Raw genomic sequence first — 17,940 nt, 5'->3', positions numbered from 1 at the left:
GAAATATTCGAAAGAGATATTTTTGCCGAAAAAAAATATGAATCTGTAGAAACATCAAGAGAGACCGACCTCTTTTAATTATGCTCTTCAAGTGAGTGATTTGTTTGTTCTAGAGAGGAAACAAAACAACTCTTATAAACAAAGTTTTTCTTTAGTATCATCAATCCATTTATTAAAGTAACTCCGTTCTTTTCTATTTTCTTCTATTTTTCAACTTTAAAATATATATACAAATATAGTTGCTACTCATCACACACAATGTGTTAAAAAAACTAAATTAAAATATAATATAAATATATTACTTCATTTATTATTTAAATAATTTTAAATATTTAAATATATTATGCAAGTTTTTGATATTGAAAATGATATTATAAATATAAAATGGTGCAATATAATCCTTCAAACAGCTAGATTTTTATGCATGATGGAAATCAACATACAGCACCTACTGGAATTCTGATTATGAAGTAGATATTGTTAATAACATTCTAGTATAGTGGCGTTTCATAATATGATTAGAAATTAAAAATTGTGATTGCAAAAGTGAAATAAACAACAATTTTGAACAGTCACGATTCTACATACTGTTTTTACTTTCAATTCCATGAATTTGGATTTCTCATAATGATTCAAAAAATATGTGTAATTGCTTCAAATGTTTTATAAACTATTGTTATTTGATGAAAATAATTTATGGTATTCTAACAACTTTTGTTGGGAAAGTTTATGCAAAAAGTTTTTCAATAAAATGTATATTGCTAAATTGTGGAAAACTGTATAAACTTTCAATTGATACATAATATGCAAGGGCCATGTGTATAAAAGCCTAATGTAGTTTTAAAAACCACAACAAACATCAATTATTTATGTACAAGATAAAAAATAATATACTTCAATGAAAACTTAGTATGGTTTCAATCGGTCTAACAGAAGTGATGGTATACCAAGGGTAAATAACTGTGTATCTGAGAGCTTACGTAAATGAGGAAAGAGTTGATGCAGGTAATTCCATGAGATCTCCAGCAGACTGGGTACATCTAACCAGATCCTAAATATGGCTGACGTTCTGGCTCGCTCTGACAGTGATGTCACACCACCATATAAGTACATACAACCAGCCTATGTCAAAAAAAAGTTTAAAAAAGAAGTTTTTTTATTTCCATTTATAAACTGGTGAATCACAAACACCTCGTAATGTTCTACTAGCATTGCTCAAATAAAAACAGTGAACAGTTGTAGATGTGGCTGGGAGTCACAGAAAATTACCAGTATGAATGAGCTTAAATGAAACAGAATCAATGCCTATTCAAAGACAATACTTAGAGAACCAGTTTTAACTTATACTTGATTCAAACATACAGATTTTAAATTATTACACTTTGTAAGTATATACAGTAGAAATTGATTATTAAAGTCTGACCACAGACCAGTTATTTTTGTGTGAGAAAGTTGTTCTATTGAGATAGACTGGTTAGGAAATATTTTAATTGACTTACAGGTGTAACAGCTGCTGTGTGAAAGAAAGTTGGAACAGGCATTGTTGCAGAAAGCTTAGACCACTGTAATGTCTCTAGATTCAATCGCCACAAATCATCATATATATAGCTACTATTATGACCACCACACATGTATATATCTGCAAATAATAACAAAGTACATTTCTTGTTAATAATTTGATTTTGCAATTTTTTTTAAACCACTTTATTATATCAGTATTTAATCTGTGAATTATGTGAATTTGCAAGTTCCTAAGCTGAAACTGAGGAAATGCAGATACACACGATCACAATGAAGATGACGAAAATGAAGATAATCATAGTGAAGATGACCACAATGAAGGTGATCACAATGGAGATGACCACATACTATTTGGAGCAGTATACGTAAATCTTCTACTCAGTTTGAATACTGTTATTAAATAGTTATTTTATGTATATTTGTGCATGCATGTCAAGTAGGAACATAAAATGTATTTACTGTTTTTCCAGTGACAGCAACTATGGTATACTCTCCTCTTTGGATATGGATGATCAAATGATCTAGAAGCTTTCGTTGTTGTATACTCCCATTTCCTAGTTTCCAGATCATAAACATGAACCTAGTTTACAATCATGAAGAAACATATAAATATCTTATTTATCAATGTGTTTTTAGGAAGTTTACAGTCATAACAATTTAAGACCATTTGAAAAGGTGGCCAAAACCAGTTCATATTGGCCGGCCTAGGCTGGAAAAGACTGCAACTTTTTAAGTTACATGTTTTGGGAAATTACACTTTGTTACTATAACAATAAAATGATAATTTGATGTATTTGTAAAATGATTAGGAAATATTCTAATTTATTATTAAACTAAAACATATGCATATACGCTAATAAATCTCCATTCCTGATTTTCAAATTGTTGTAGATGCGCAAACTATCACTATGACCAAACTGACAATCCTGTCATAGTATAACTACAAGTACTACTCCTTACCATGTTCAAAAAATGTGGTTTATACTTTAATTCATGCCAACTGCTGCCTATAACAAACATTTTATTACTATGAATAGCAATGGAATGCCTATACATCCCGCGGCAAAGAGAGTCCTCTGAAAAATCATTTGGCAAGTTCTCATGTAACTTCTTCCACGTTTTTCTACTGAGATTAAGTTCATGAAGTTCGGAGTTGAAATGAAATTCCCCCGGACAAACTTGGCGGCATCCTCCAAATATGTAAACGCTTCCTTGATGTAAACACATGGCCTAAAAAGATAAACAGAAATTTTAGCAGTTTTTAAATGTGAAAAACTATCATAATCAATATGTTTGATATTCACACAGCACAAGAATTTAGTGTGACTTTTTGTAAGTCTAGTTGACTAGTATGATATGGTCATTTTACTTACATTTTTTTTTTGACGTACTTGACCTAAGTAGAAGATGTTTTCCCTTGACCATGAGGATGCAAGGGTTTGTCAAGAGTATTTTCACTTACACATTTTAAGTTTGAATAGTGCTAAATTGAGCCTTTACACTCTATCATTATCTGCCTTACCTGGCCATATTTTCCAGGTGGAAAATCTCCAGAACACTTCAAGATATCCCATTCTTGTTTCTTCATATTTAACATATGTATTTTATCATTGCTTCTTTTACCCCATGGAAATCCTGTACCACCAAAAAGTAACAAGGTTTGGCCCGACAACACCACTAAAAACAAACCAAACAACAAATTTAATTTCTCTCTTTTGTTTTAACATATAGAAATGGCAAAAATGAACGTTCAACCTTAGTAAAATTAAAGTACTGAATCTAAGATAAAAAATAATAACTTACTGGACATAGATGCTGTTTCAGCCGGTGGTTGACCCCTGGTATCAACTTCCTGCCATTCACATGTTGTTAGATTAAAACACCACAGCTGGAATGCAATATAAATTATACAGTATAAATAATATTTTCAAATATACGCACATCTAAAAAAACAGTGTGGGCTCTTGTCCCAAACCTTTAGTGAAAAATGTTCCAGCAACTTCAGTATGGTAGCATTGTACATCAAAGCATCATTTATTGTTTATTGTAAAACCAACATTTGGTTGACAAATTCTTTATGGTTTTCTGTTTAATTTGTATGTGAAACGTAATCTTTAAGTCTTGGCTATTCTGTGTCTTTTTTACAAAAATAATTTAATAACTATTTTTTGAAGTTGTTTCTTGTGCCATGAAGTTCTCTTACTTCTTTAAAGACTTTGTTATATATAAAAAGTGATGAGACATCATCATCTTCATCCTCTTCAAATGAGTATTGATATTCAGGGTGGTAGCCGCCATAAACTATAAGATGTCCGCTATTGGCAACGCAGCAGTGTCCACTTCGGGGGTATGGTTGCTTTTCTTCTGTATAACCTGCGTGTATAAAAATTAAAACAATAAAATTACGAGTTCTCAATAAATAGAGTTCTGAACTTGCTCAAATTAATTTTGGTAGTCTTGATAAATAGAAAATTTCTTTATTTTTATCCAATTAGGCCTAGCTAGACTATCTCTTTATTATATATTTATTGTCAAATGTAAAATAATAATTATTAATCATATTTAATACTGAACTTATTTGACAAAAAAGAACAGCGCTACTGTACTTTCGCAACTTTGGCCCAGGCGGCAGTGGGTGAATGTTTTTAAATTGTGTTAAGCTCGAGTCGAGAGACTGCACTGTGTGGTGTGGAGGTGCATCATTAGCATTAAAAAGACCGATAAAATAGGGTAGCCTAGGCCTAGCTATCTTGAATAGGGCTAGCTAAAAAGCCTAGCTAATAGTAGCTAGGCATATCCTACTAAACCAGGCCTAGCTAGGGAGTCTTATATAGGCCTTCTAGCTAGGCCAAGCTAGACTCGGCTGACGCTAGATCTCTAGGCCTTTTTAGCCTAAACTAAGGCCTAGCTAGGCCTATACATCAACGGTCTGGTTGAGTTGGTTGGTTGGGATGTTCACGCGTGTAAATGTAATTTAATGAAAAAATTACTACAACCTAGGCCTAGATATGCCTTGTAGGCTATATATATTAACTAACCATTATTATCTATAGATGAAATTTGCACGAAATGCCCCACTTTTAAAGGTAAGGCCATTTTATAAATGTGTGACGGGGATCCAATACGATCGGGTTAAAAAAATACATACGATTCATGTGCGAAAGGGCAGGGGTCACAGAAACGGAAGTTTTGAAGTTTACCGGAAGTACAATTGTCGTTAAAGGTCATTATTATACCGGAAGTTGCGTACAAAAAAGTATATAGGCCAAATAAACAAAGAGTTTTTGAAAACTATAGATATAGGCCTTTTTGTTTATACATGGAGGTATACCTCGATGGTTTATATAAACGTCTTTTAATACCAAGCTAGATAATTATTTATAAATAATGACGTCTGGTATCCTAACCTTTATAACACTACTTTTGTTATTTTATATTATTATAATGACCTTATACTTCCGCTTCCGGTTATAGTTAATTATGACCTTTAACAATTATATACTTCCGGTACTCTTTAATACTACTTCCGGTGTTTTTTATAAATGACGCCCTCTTACGACGACTGGAGTAATAAATTGTTTGTTGATGATATGCCTGACTGCACTGAGAGAACGTGTGGGACTTAAACGGTGACTACTTCTTCGCATGCAGCTAAAGTAAAATGACGTCACGTTAAAGCGTGTCGTCACAGAGTCTCATGCATATGCAAAAGGTGTTTTGTCTCTGCTTCTTGTGCGCTCATGATTTTACAAAATGTTTTCAGAGTGATTAATTAATGATGGTGCGATCGGTGGTACAGAAAATAATCCGATATTGTTCCAGATAACAAAGAAGCAGATTAAATATAGTTGTTTATTCGACCCATTTGGCTTAGAAGCAGATTAAATATAGTTGTTTATTCGACCCATTTGGCTTGCTTAGATGCCTAGCCCTATAGACAGACTTTCTATTCTCACTAGCGGCCTTACTAAAGACAAGTAAAATACAGTATACACTACCCACTATCAGGCCATCCATCCTCCCCTTCATCGTTACCGCGTGGCATTGTGCAGATACTAACCCAGCATACTAGCTAACTTCCCACCCACCCTAGCTCTCAGGTATGCACTGCGCTGCCACTAACTACAGACAGTAGGAGGCCTAGCCTAGCCTAATTCGGGCCTCATGTCTTGCAGCATTTGAAAATACATACTAATATTGTACATTATTATTATTTTGTATTCGCACTGGAAGTATCTAGGCTCTCCTGTCATGTTAAAATTAAAGTATATTATTTATTATCCTCAGCAGTGAAAACAATTATATTTTGTTGTATATTTTCGATAAATCTCGCGTCGCGTGTGTGACGTGTGGTGGTGGAAAAAACTCTCAGCAAGTTTGCTTCATTTATATGCATGAGACTCTGTGACGACCCACTTTAACATGACGTCATTTTACTTTAGCTGCATGCGAAGAAGTAGTCACCGACTTAAACTTCCAAACACAAAAACTTGCGTTAAAATTATGGCTTCTGTTGTGAATCAAAATCAATCAACTCCACGTAAAGTAAAAGCACTACTTTCATCTTTTATTCATGGTTCACCTTCTGAGGATACCCAGTGGTAAGATATGCAAATAACTAAGCCTAATAAGATTAGAAAGTCAGACTAGTCTAGGCCGCCGGCCCTAAAAAGCAGGCTACTACTATATAGGTAGATAGGTAGACGCAGCAACTCTACAAAATGCGGCCTAGTCAACTCCCCGACCTAGCTAGGCCTAGCTAGTTAGTAGAGCGTTTAGCCTAGTACTACTACTCGGCCCCTACTACTCTACTAGTAGTAACTAAAGTTTGAGAGAGACAGGCACCAATTTATCTATTTTTAACTTGTTTGTTTCCATTTATCTTTAATATTTACAGCTCAGAAGAAAAAGATAAAGTTTTGCATGGTGATGATGTTGATTTCTCAAGAAACAGTGATGGTTCTTCAGCGGGTGACCTCAAGAGAGTTTTCCAGCCTGACAATAAAGTAGCGTTCTATCAAAGGGTTCAGACGTATACCGTATCCTTCTTTATAATTTGACATTTTAATGTAATGTGGAAAAGATAAACGCAATAAGTATCTTAGCTGTATTTTTAACTCAATTTGTATTTTTTTGTGCCCTCTTTTAACTTTTTATTAACTTGTTCTCAGTTTTATGTGATTTTATTCTTTTTTACTGTTTGTGCGACAATGTTTTTAGACAATTTCAATGTGTGTACTTTCAGCCAAAGTTTCAAGCCATTCATGAGTTTGACAATAAAGTTTATTGAATTGAATTGACATACAGTGTAGTGATTTGTTAATGTTAGCCATATCATCAATATCTCAACTGGCATTATCAAGATGTACAGTGTATTTGTGAGATTAAGTAATTAAAAATATATATATACATGGCATGGTTACCAGGTTATTATTATTGTTTTATATTTTTAGTATGTACATACAATGTAGTGATTTGTTAATGTTAGCCATATCATCAATATCTCAACTGGCATTATCAAGATGTACAGTGTATTTGTGAGATTAAGTAATTAAAAATCTATATACTTTTGCTGCTTTTTGTATTATATTTTTATACCAATATAAATGTTCAATTAAAACCATGAAAATAAAAGCTATTTTATTGCTTCTCTACCTTTCTTTAACATAAATTTTTAGCCATTTAAATGGTTTGATGCGCTCACAACTTTAACCCCTTTAGAGTGTTCAAAATATGGATGGGAAAACATTGATACAAACACATTAAAATGTGTAAGCTGCAAAGAGGTACTTTATGCTGGGAGTCCAGAAATTACATCATTTGAACAAGGTAGGTATCCTAAAAGCTGAGTAACAATTGAACTTTCTTCTTCTTTAAAAATTTATAAATCTAATGTCATCAATAATTATCAAAATTGTTGTCACATTTTTCTGTAGATTGTGACATCAGTAAAAACATGATGGAGTTAATAAAGACGGCGCATTCAAGTATTTGTCCTTGGCCTACATCACCTTCTCCAGGTATGCATGATAATTCATATCATTAATGAATTGTATCTCATGTTCAAAGAATAGTTAATTGACAATAACAGTTTCATTTTAATTTTCTTTATGACAGGAAAGTTTTGTAGTGTTGTGGAACCAACACCTAGCTCAACTGCATCCAAGTTCTCTAAAAGAATGAAAAGCATAATAACAGAAAAAGACAATTTGCCAAAACTTGACTTAGATGATAGTATATCAGAGGTAAGTGTCTTATTATGCAAAACCACATAGTACCAGAAAAAATTGAAATGAATTGGTTGGCTACAATTATTTGATTCTTTTACATAGTAGTGTTAATTTAACATATTTCCTGTAGAAATGTTATTCGCTTATTTATTATCTTTTTTTATATAGAGCACAGGCTTGTCAGATTTAACCAATACGATTCAGAAATGTTCAAGTCAGTTACAAACATGTGAAAAAATCGAGGATGAACAATTGTGTGTTGCTGGTTTTCTAGCTTTGTTTGGCTGGAGCAATGTGTATGTGTGTTTATTGATTTGTTAATTAATTAATTTACTTGCATGGAAATTGAAATGTACCTGTATTAATACTTCAGTACCAATCATACTAGATTTTAAATTGTTTTTCTTTATTTCAGTAAGCCAGAAGGAGTTTCAATACTCATTTGCAATCATTGCAAGCGACAGGCTGGTCTATGGAACTTTACATCTTTAAAAGAAAATCAAAATGGAGTGACATCGAGTGAAGGCACCAGTGATGTTGAACCAGATCCCAAAAGAAGGAAGATGATGCCTCTTCCTGTAAAGGCATTCAATCCATCCACAGAGCACCGTAACTGGTGCCCATGGGTGTTGGGGATTACCTTGAAAAACAAAGAAACAGACATCAAAGAGGTTCAAGCTTCAGGTGATCAAGTAATCAAACAAATGTTAGAGCCAGTTGACCCAACTGCCGCTGGGTGGAAGCAGACGTGGAAAATGCTTGACAGACACTTTGAAGAATCAAGTAACATAACCAGACCAACATTAGCAAATACTGTAAGTGTAAATGTGAATTAACAGTGGCATCTTTTAATGTGAATTAACAAACTAGCTTGCCTTCTCTCAAATCTTTTGAAACCGACTAAAAAATGAATATATCTAATATGTTTTCCTTATTTTATAAGGTTTTATTTATTTCAAATTTTATCTTTCACAGATTCCACCAAGTCAAGCTTGGAAAACTGTTAAAAAAATTCTAGGATTTTTTCAAGGAAAGCCCACCACATGATTGGATAGTTTAACAGAGCCCAGTATAAGTCATCGCGCAGCAGCTAACACAGATAAAAGTGTTGCTTCATATTTTAGTATACACGTAGATGGGGAGTGAGGATTGGTTAAGTTTTCTACAACGTATATGAACGAAAAGTGTATACAGTATAACCAAGGGAAAAACAATGTGCAATTGTGTTTTTATGAGATTAGATTTGTCTATTTCAATACAATTACAGTAGCTACCAAATCTATTTGATTGTAACCCATTGATCGACATTATGTCATCTGTCATGAAGGTGATTGTGTTTTAGAAATTTCCTTTCTTTTAGATTATTATGTGATTTTATCTCTTTGTAAGCATAACATTTTGACTCTTGTTTCAATTAAAAATAAATATATTTCCACAAGATGTTGACTGCTGTCTTTTATTAAATGTTTTATATAATAATAATACAATACTAATATTTGTTAAATGTTGTCATTATTTCAACAACAATACCTCTTTCACATCGCCTATCAGTATTAAGGCTCACACTCAAGGTTACACACACACCAGAGCGTTAGCACCGGAAATTTGTATGGTGTATTCTGGTAATGTAAAACTGAGGTATTATACGTCAAACAAAATGATAACAGAAGAAAAACAGAATTTTAAAATACAGTACAACCTATATATTTTTTCGTGCATAAATAATCTTTTCTTTCAATTGATTATTCATGCATGCAACTAATACCTCATTCATTCATAATCTATTTACGTCCATTTATCCAACCTTGACATCATCAACAAAACAAAGGGTTATTTTGTTCTTATACATTCATTTTATAGTTTAGTTTTTAGTTTCCAATAAAATTACTACTAAAATGGCAATAGTGACGTATATTTTTAATACACAGTACTATTATTATTATTATCAGTAATATCATTTATTCGGGCAAAAGGTACATTTTACAAAATATAATACAAATCAACAAATTAAACAATCACGACGGAAGAAGAAATATAAAATCATAGTCACTAGCTGCCAGGAGAAAAGAACAAAAGCAGCATAAGCCACTTCACCAATTAGGTGTGTATACCTCCAACCAGTAAAACAAATAATACAGTACATAGAACTATAATATTTCTATGATCAAGTCCATAAAGATCGTACTTTTAAAAGTTTTGAAAGTTTCCCTACCGTTACGTCAGGACTGATTGAGTTATCTTCATTATATGTAATGTATTAAAAAAATTAAAGCATGATTAAAGAGATTATTAGTTTATTTTGTCAAATAAAGGCTTACGTTTAAATTTTGTAATTCAATAATTAAAGTGTTTTTCGTTTCCATATTTTTAAAATTCCTATCCATGATGTAGAAACGAATACATTAATATTCTAACTACTATTTATTTTCAACAAGGATAGTAAACAAACAATTTGTAAAGAATGAAAAATTGATTTTAATATTTGTATTAAATTATTTTAATTATCCGATTTCGTTGGAAGAGTGTCGTGTTACTTTTAGCACAGCGACTTATCACTTTATTGTAATCAGCTGTTTTTGTGAGTGTTGCTTTGATCATCAGATTATACCATTATATTTAGGGTAACATTGCTAAAATAAATATTTTTGGGTTAAAGCATTTCTGAATCTACATACATATAGGATAACAATTACATTCTATTTTGTTTGTGGTTTAAAAAACAAATATAAACAGATAGTTATTGAAACGCTTTTTGTAAATATTTTGCTGGTTGTTCCAAAATATTTTGTTTGCCTTAGATGGCTTGAGTGATTTGACATCGATGACGACATAAAATAGACCCGTCTATTTTCATAATAGGTAATCAATATTTAATTAAATGGTTATACAACTTTAACTGATAATATTTGTACTAAAATAATACATATTCCTTTTATTTTATAAATATTGTATATCTAACTAAAATAATAAACTAATCAATTTACTATAGTAAATATAATTTAAGTCAAATAAAAATTGTATACCTATTTATGAATGGTTTTAGCTGTAGGATCATTGTTTTGGTTCGAGCAGCTTCGGATACACAACTATCTTGGGCGGAAGAAAACCGACCTACAGCAAATATTCTTTACTTTTCAGGCTAATTTTGACCATAAAATGTCATCTCCGACACCAGGAAAACGTCGAATGGACATAGATGTTATTAGATTGTATCCTTTTTTATTTATAATAACTAAATGATAAGTTTCTTAGTGATGTAAATACTCTCCAGCCAAGGTCATAATTGGTTGTAGTATCAGCTGTTGTGAGAACCGATACCACGAACATACGTATGTCGACTTAGGTAATTTCGCTAGCCCTCATCGTCCTTTCTGTAAATTAATAGCCTAGCAAAATGACGATATGACCTAATATAGTTATTACATATTTAATAATAATGCATACATATAAAGTTGTTTATTATTTTGTTTATAAGTCATGTCTCCTTTGATTTTTAATTTAATATTAATAATTTCAGAATGTATTTCCAGCCCTCATTTCTTTTGTGTACTCACCATATGCCAAGCCTATCATTTTCTTAAAGAAAAAAGTTTTTTTTTCAGATGTTTTCTTATCTTATTGATTATAGTTCTACTAGTAAAGATGAAATGGTTGATGACCTGTTGCTAAGCCTAGTTATTGGCGTACGTAACTTAGGCCTAGGCCTAATAAAACTTCATGTAAATTGCTGTTGCGCCATCCATAAGCATTTCAACTTTCAGAAAAAGTAGCAAATTTGTTACTTTTGAAGTTGGCGTACCAAAATGTCCACTGGTATGTACGAATACTCGATGCCTGCATGCACAGGTTGAGACCAGACCTGTATCAACACAGCTATCAAATTGCTTAATATTGTCTAAACCTAAATTATGATATAAATCTTTAAAAATTAACTTATTCACACTTCGTATACTAGTAATTTCGATCTATAAATACATATCTTAGTCATGAGTACTTCAAACAAAGGTGATTCATACCAAGTACAATGTATGAACAACTATGTTATTCTTCATATACTGTACAAAAGCCTTCAGAAACCCATGCTATTATAATTTTTACCCTAATTTCTGTTGAATTGCAATGCAAATTATATTGGGTCAGAAGATTAGGTGTGGGATGATAAAATAATGTTAATAGTGGAATAAACCTCTATTTAATTTTTCTTCGATTTTTGGCCTTTTTAAAATGTTTATTCTAACAAAATACTAAGATAATTTCTTAGTTATTTGAGCATGGAGTAATAGTTATAACAGGGATTAATAATTATTACTTCATGGTTATAGGTACACAGGAATGTATATTAAATACAACTGTAACAGTTTATCTACTTTGCATGCGATGAATTAGTATTAGAATTCTGATTGATATTTTACTCAAGTTTGACAATTTCAATCAAATGAAGCAACCATCTACATACTGAGTAATGAATGTGCTTGTATACATGATCTATGTCTGTAGAGTACATGGCTATGAAGCTTATAAGGAATGTATTTTATTACAATTTAGTATGTCTGGTTTATTACTCAAATATACAAAATAGAAAACACTTGAAAATGAAGAAACACCAACTAAATCCATATTTTGTTTAAACCTTTTTATACTTACATTGTATATCCAAAATTTACTGGCAAAATCATGACCAAATGCTCAAGTACTAAGGTTTAGAATTTTTGGAAGGTGGACCTAACAAAATTGGTTGAGGGCGCATCTTTACAGTTTCAATACGAATAAAGTTTGATCCTCGCCTATGTGTTGCTGATTTATCAATTATATTGTAATAAAGTTATTAATTTTCAGTTTAAAAAAAATTGTCTTGGTCGTGGATGAATGAACAATTAACATATATTTCCTGTAGATAAGTCAAAGGAAATCTAGGAAGTTGTTTCCTTTCTTCAAAGTTTAGGACAATAATTATATTGTAATCAGTTCTTTTGTTAGAATTGTTTTGTTTTTCTTGCATAAATGGTTAATATTTTGTTGTACAATGGACTAACAACATCATTCCTCTACACCCTAAAGACAACACCAAATATTACCAATCCATGTAAGAAATACAATCAGTATTATTACTATTAACATGTACTAAAAATGTTACAGTGTGTTATTTGATTTGATCACCCTAATATGGTCATGCAAGTGAATTATGCGATTGTTTTATGTCATGTGAATGTAAATAAGAAGTTCAGTAGACTATAGTAATACAATTCTAATGAAATGTATGTAATGTTCCTTAACAAGTTTATTTTAGAATCGAAAGCAAACATGAAGTGACGATCCTGAGTGGTTTACATGAGTTTACTGTCAAGTTCTGGGGACCAAAGGGATGTAAGTTTGTCCAATGTAAACAGTTGCTGTGTATACTGTATACATTTTATAGCATAATATAACTGTGTCTCCATTTACATAATACTTGGAGACAACCTAATGTGAGTTAGTTACAATTTCTAAATCTGATTTTCAGCTCCTTATGAAGGAGGTGTGTGGAAGGTTCGGGTAGACTTACCAGAGAAGTACCCATTTAAATCACCATCCATTGGTATGTATAATCTAGTGTAGGGTTATAGACATGATCTTGTGGCTAGATCAAAATAAAAACATTTCGATCTTTAAAGCTCACTTGAAGACTCACTTGTTTTGTTCTGTGTGAATTCATTATTTTTCATATACATTTTATTGTTTGTTAGGCAGGACAGTGAGATGCTCACATCACTATGACACTTGTAAATAAATAGCTAGCTTGTCTTGACAAGTTAGTGAAACAGTGTGGTGGTACGAGAATCCGTTTTTGGACTTTTTTTTCTGTTGTCTTGGTCAATTTATTCGGTTTTCTTAGGCTATTTCGTGGTTTATTTTACATCAACATTTTCATTTTCACACTTGTGCTAAACAGCGCATAGAGACTATTTGTATTTTGCGCTATATAAATTTAAAACCATTAAACCTCCTAAATGGACATAACTGATACCAACCTCATTATGAGCGGTTTGACTTGTTCGCATTTATACAATAATTTCTTTTTTTATTTCTTTAGGATTCCTGAACAAAATCTACCACCCTAATATCGATGAGGCGTAAGTGAAAAATCAAATCATTCTAGTCATCATTATCAATATTTTATGATTATCAGTGATTACTTACTTGATTTTTAAAATCAGTATCTAAATCATCATTATCCACAATTGTTATCAATATTTTCTTTTCATATTGTTAAATGTTTATGAATTGTTTGTTTAGGTCAGGAACTGTATGCTTGGATGTAATCAATCAGGCGTGGACGGCCTTATATGGTAAGAGTAGATGTATTCATAATTTGTATACCCTTAATCGCACGGCCGTACTGGCTACATGAAAACATACATGACTAAGTAAAACACATTCTCGAGATGAACAGTACCAATCCATATATTAAACTATTTTTTTAAGTGTTATCATAGGATTTGTTTATAACATGTGTTTATTTCTAACATCTTTATCATGATGATTTTACATTTTTAGATTTGACTAATATATTTGACTCATTTTTACCACAATTGCTGAGTTATCCAAACCCCATTGATCCATTGAATGGCGACGCTGCGGCATTATACCTCCATAAACCAGAAGACTACAACGTCAAAATCAAAGGTATATATTATTAGATTTACTTTGTTTTTGTTTTCTCTTTTGTCAATTGCATGGATCACCTGGATGAGTCTCTTTCCAAGTTGCTGGTGAATTATTACCTCCACCTAGCAGGTTATATTTTTGTCTGAATGTGTGTGTGGATGTGTTTGTTGGATAATGTCAAAACTGAATGACAGATCTTTACTAAATTTAAACCAAAGATAGATATGTAGTCATGGACGACTCCATTAAATTTTAGGGGCAATCCAGACCAGGATCCCAATTCACTTTTTGTTATTTTACCTTTTATTTCTTGATCCTTTTTCTATTTTTGCTCCTGGCAATCTCTTAGGCTTATCCAATAGAAAAATGCGCCACCGATAAAAAGATGTAGTTCAGTAAGTTATTATTATTATTTGTTGTAGATTACATCAGGAGGTACGCCACTGAAGACATCCTGAAGGAGCAAGAGGATATCTCGTCATCCAGCGAAAGTTCAATGAGTGACTTTTCAGAGGATGAGGCACAAGACATGGAACTATGACAAATGAAGCGAGCATATTTTCCTATGTAACAATTTTAACTATTTTTAAGTATTTTTAAGATGAGACAGTAATCTTTCTGGAAAAGTGATTTACAAGATTTATTATTAATATAATGAATGCAATGATTATATTAATATATAAATATTTATGTAAGAAAATATTGCTTTCTGTGTGTATATGGGGAAAGTGATTGTGATCAAATATTTGTTCCAAAATTTTTATCAATTTATGTAAATATTGTATTGAGTCCAACATAAATTACTGTTGTATACAGTAGGCCAATTGTTATTTGTTGCTTTAAGGTACACAGTTTATCAAAAGAGGCTTTTGGTCAAGTTAATACACTACTAAGTGCCAAAAAATAACTTCACTATCCACACAGATTTAAAAGTAAATATTAAGAAGATCATCAAAACAATTTGTCATGCATGACCTAATTCTTGATACTGGAGTTTAAACACTTTCTTTCTACCAATAATATTCTCCCACCAACAAAATTTCAGCTGAAAGTATTCGTTAGATTTTTTAATTATGTGGTTAAATATTACCAGTCCATATTACCAACAGCAGTTGAATCTTGTCAAGTAAACTCACCATGCTGCATGTCTGCTGCCCGTGTATAAACGATAGTTCAGTTGCATTTGTACGTCGTAATATTTAGAAGTGAGAATAATTAACTGAAATTAATTAATTTGAATTGGCAATATTAATTTGCAGTATACTAACCTTTGTAATGAACGTTAAATATTTGACTTAATTTTCGACATAATTAATTTTCGAGATCTTAATGCTGTTGTCACAGAGGTGAAACCCTCCCTGGTGAAACTAACCTTGTTGTGTAGTATAATATAGTAAATAATTGCAGCTTGGGTTGAACAGATTGAGTCATAATCATAGTCTCTTTTATCGATAGTTTTAGGTGTTTTCGACGGTCCTTTACAACCTGCTGAACTCCTCCTCTATTTTACACTGCTCGGATAGGAAGAGCGAGGAGCTTGAGCAACCACATCTGCTCAAAACAGACAAATAGAATAAGCGTATTGGTTGTACCACCAAACCAAAAGCATGTCTTTTACTTTAAAGTACATGCTTATTTTTATCTCTCGTACTAATATGATGATGATCTATTACTATAACTAAAATATATGTCATAATATTAATTTAAAAATGTATTTTTTATATTAAACGTATATTATAAACATTCATTTTTATATAACGTGGCAATATTGAAACAGTTATTACAAATGTTTAATTTTATTGTTGTACAATCTCTTTTACCAGAAAGCTTACTGTCTCAAAACTTGTATATTGTAATTGTATTTATAATAGATAATCTAGAGAAAAAGAATACAGTATTGGAAATCACCAATTAAAAGTATATACAGTATATCGCACTGTAATATACCATAGCTACGAATGTATCCTATTATAAATGATTGAATACGTGCAGCAACACTTTGGGTTTTAGTGCCATTTATTTGGCAGATGCGGGGAGAAGAATGTTGTTGAAAAGGTGTAACATCTAAGTCCATAACGCTCTGATCTTCATGACATAGCGCTATATAAATGTCGCAGTTATTCTTGTGTTCCCAATTTTAACATAATATGCCTGTCTTTAAAAAAAGGGACACTTTAAAACGATAAGCAAAGAAAATCAAATTGAATGAGTGAATAAGCCGCCAAGTTAGATATTATATACTATATTTAGTGATTCTAAAAATAGCCTGAAAACAAGATAATAGGAAACAATTTGCTGTGGCACTTATTCAATCATTTACGGTTATTTAACGATTTGTTGACGTTTGGATTTTTAATTAATTTTTTGATGATATGCCAGTATTTGTGTTTATATTAAACAGAACTAGTTTGTTTCAGTGGTGGCACCATTAGTGTTTAATGTGAAGATAACTAAAAGTCTGTCTTCTCTCCAATATTAAGGTGGTTTTAGAAATGGATTTTGTAATAGTTTCATCACATCAAGAAAGCCGTTTGGAGTTTTCTATATTTGGAAAAATAGTTACCTTTCGTTTTCATGACACAACTACGCAGCTATTAAGTCTAACATTCTTCACATACTTATATGTTTCTGAGCATGTGCAGAATAAGTTTTTGGAATTAATATCTGCGTAGTTGAATGATGCGTATAAACACACTAAAAAGGCTCTAAAGTTGATTGCAGATGTCCTATCCACCCAAGTCTTCAATATTTTATCAAACTTTCCGTAACAGTGTTTGGCGCCACCAATGAATTATTTGTACATTTGTCTCAATTGATAGCCTGTGTGCTGAGAATCCATTTGAACTTTGAGATATAAACTAACAATATATTTATGTAATACTTATGTAATCATACAAAATGTCAAATACAGTGTAATAACATTGAAACAATACGTTTGTCCTTAACGTACCAGAAGTGTGTTTTTACCATAGAGATACTGTTAAGCTACTAGAGAGTCAACTATGTGGCTATAGTTTAATATTGTCTCTATGGGTTTTTAGTTTAGCTTGTGTTAAAACATCTGTTAAACTGTAAATAGAAAAATAATAATATTACACTTCTAAAAAGAATATTTGAATCATAATTTTCAGGGAATATTAATTATATATAAGTTTTTCAAGACAAAGGCCTACATTTTATAATTCCTCATAAACCCTCATAACAAACTTAAACCTCAAAATACTCCAAGTCACCATGTTTAGGATACTCTAGGGGATACAGTATTATCGTAAGATTCTGGCATTGTTGTTATTGTTTTCCAACATATCCACTTTACAGTGTTGTAATTTAAAACGTTTTTAATTAAATCATTCATTGCATGAGCATTTTACCATTGTAGTGAATTATGTTAAAATATAGTTTGCTTTTAAGCAATTAAATGTAACACACAAAAAAAGTAGAAAATGAGTACTATGACAAAAAAATTAATAAAATGGAATGGAAAAAATGTACATCGAATTAAAATTAATTTGTAAAGCGCAAACAAAAATCTTGAAGCACTAAG

The 17,940-nt window shown here is 31.6% G+C and overlaps 3 protein-coding genes across 3 annotated transcripts; 2 read left to right on the top strand and 1 right to left on the bottom strand.

The window, feature by feature from the left end:
* Positions 1-144: 144 nt before the first annotated feature.
* Positions 145-4,795, bottom strand: LOC140058739 (kelch domain-containing protein 10-like). Its single transcript, XM_072104465.1, has 8 exons — positions 4,560-4,795; positions 3,725-3,894; positions 3,325-3,409; positions 3,044-3,198; positions 2,482-2,751; positions 1,981-2,101; positions 1,500-1,639; positions 145-1,122 (listed from the first exon to the last, which is right to left on the bottom strand). Exons 1-8 carry the CDS (start codon positions 4,615-4,617, stop codon positions 907-909), a joined length of 1,215 nt encoding a protein of 404 aa, XP_071960566.1. The 5' UTR covers positions 4,618-4,795; the 3' UTR covers positions 145-906.
* A 1,180-nt stretch (positions 4,796-5,975) lies between these two features.
* LOC140058991 (zinc finger C3HC-type protein 1-like) lies at positions 5,976-9,136 on the top strand. Its single transcript, XM_072104792.1, has 8 exons — positions 5,976-6,122; positions 6,419-6,560; positions 7,200-7,350; positions 7,458-7,541; positions 7,639-7,766; positions 7,920-8,047; positions 8,167-8,566; positions 8,727-9,136. Exons 1-8 carry the CDS (start codon positions 6,025-6,027, stop codon positions 8,796-8,798), a joined length of 1,203 nt encoding a protein of 400 aa, XP_071960893.1. The 5' UTR covers positions 5,976-6,024; the 3' UTR covers positions 8,799-9,136.
* Positions 9,137-10,829: 1,693 nt separating this feature from the next.
* Positions 10,830-17,766, top strand: LOC140058871 (ubiquitin-conjugating enzyme E2 H). Its single transcript, XM_072104640.1, has 7 exons — positions 10,830-10,960; positions 13,039-13,115; positions 13,252-13,326; positions 13,822-13,861; positions 14,025-14,077; positions 14,286-14,414; positions 14,819-17,766. Exons 1-7 carry the CDS (start codon positions 10,908-10,910, stop codon positions 14,935-14,937), a joined length of 546 nt encoding a protein of 181 aa, XP_071960741.1. The 5' UTR covers positions 10,830-10,907; the 3' UTR covers positions 14,938-17,766.
* The last annotated feature ends 174 nt before the right edge of the window (positions 17,767-17,940 follow it).

Source organism: Antedon mediterranea, chromosome 9, assembly GCF_964355755.1.
Source record: "Antedon mediterranea chromosome 9, ecAntMedi1.1, whole genome shotgun sequence".
Lineage (NCBI taxonomy): Eukaryota > Metazoa > Echinodermata > Crinoidea > Comatulida > Antedonidae > Antedon > Antedon mediterranea.
This window is presented reverse-complemented; position numbering and strand designations above follow the sequence as displayed.

Coding starts and splice junctions, on each gene's coding strand:
- LOC140058739 (XM_072104465.1), bottom strand. CDS start 4,617: ATGGCCTTACCTTTAAAAGTGGGGCATTTCGTGCAAATTTCATCTATA. Junction 3,410..3,724: donor ATAACAAAGTCTTTAAAGAA/GTAAGAGAACTT, acceptor ATTGCATTCCAG/CTGTGGTGTTTTAATCTAAC. Junction 1,123..1,499: donor ACACAGCAGCTGTTACACCT/GTAAGTCAATTA, acceptor TTTTTGACATAG/GCTGGTTGTATGTACTTATA.
- LOC140058991 (XM_072104792.1), top strand. CDS start 6,025: ATGGCTTCTGTTGTGAATCAAAATCAATCAACTCCACGTAAAGTAAAA. Junction 7,767..7,919: donor TAGATGATAGTATATCAGAG/GTAAGTGTCTTA, acceptor TTTTTTATATAG/AGCACAGGCTTGTCAGATTT. Junction 8,567..8,726: donor GACCAACATTAGCAAATACT/GTAAGTGTAAAT, acceptor TATCTTTCACAG/ATTCCACCAAGTCAAGCTTG.
- LOC140058871 (XM_072104640.1), top strand. CDS start 10,908: ATGTCATCTCCGACACCAGGAAAACGTCGAATGGACATAGATGTTATT. Junction 13,116..13,251: donor GTTCTGGGGACCAAAGGGAT/GTAAGTTTGTCC, acceptor TCTGATTTTCAG/CTCCTTATGAAGGAGGTGTG. Junction 14,078..14,285: donor GGCGTGGACGGCCTTATATG/GTAAGAGTAGAT, acceptor TTACATTTTTAG/ATTTGACTAATATATTTGAC.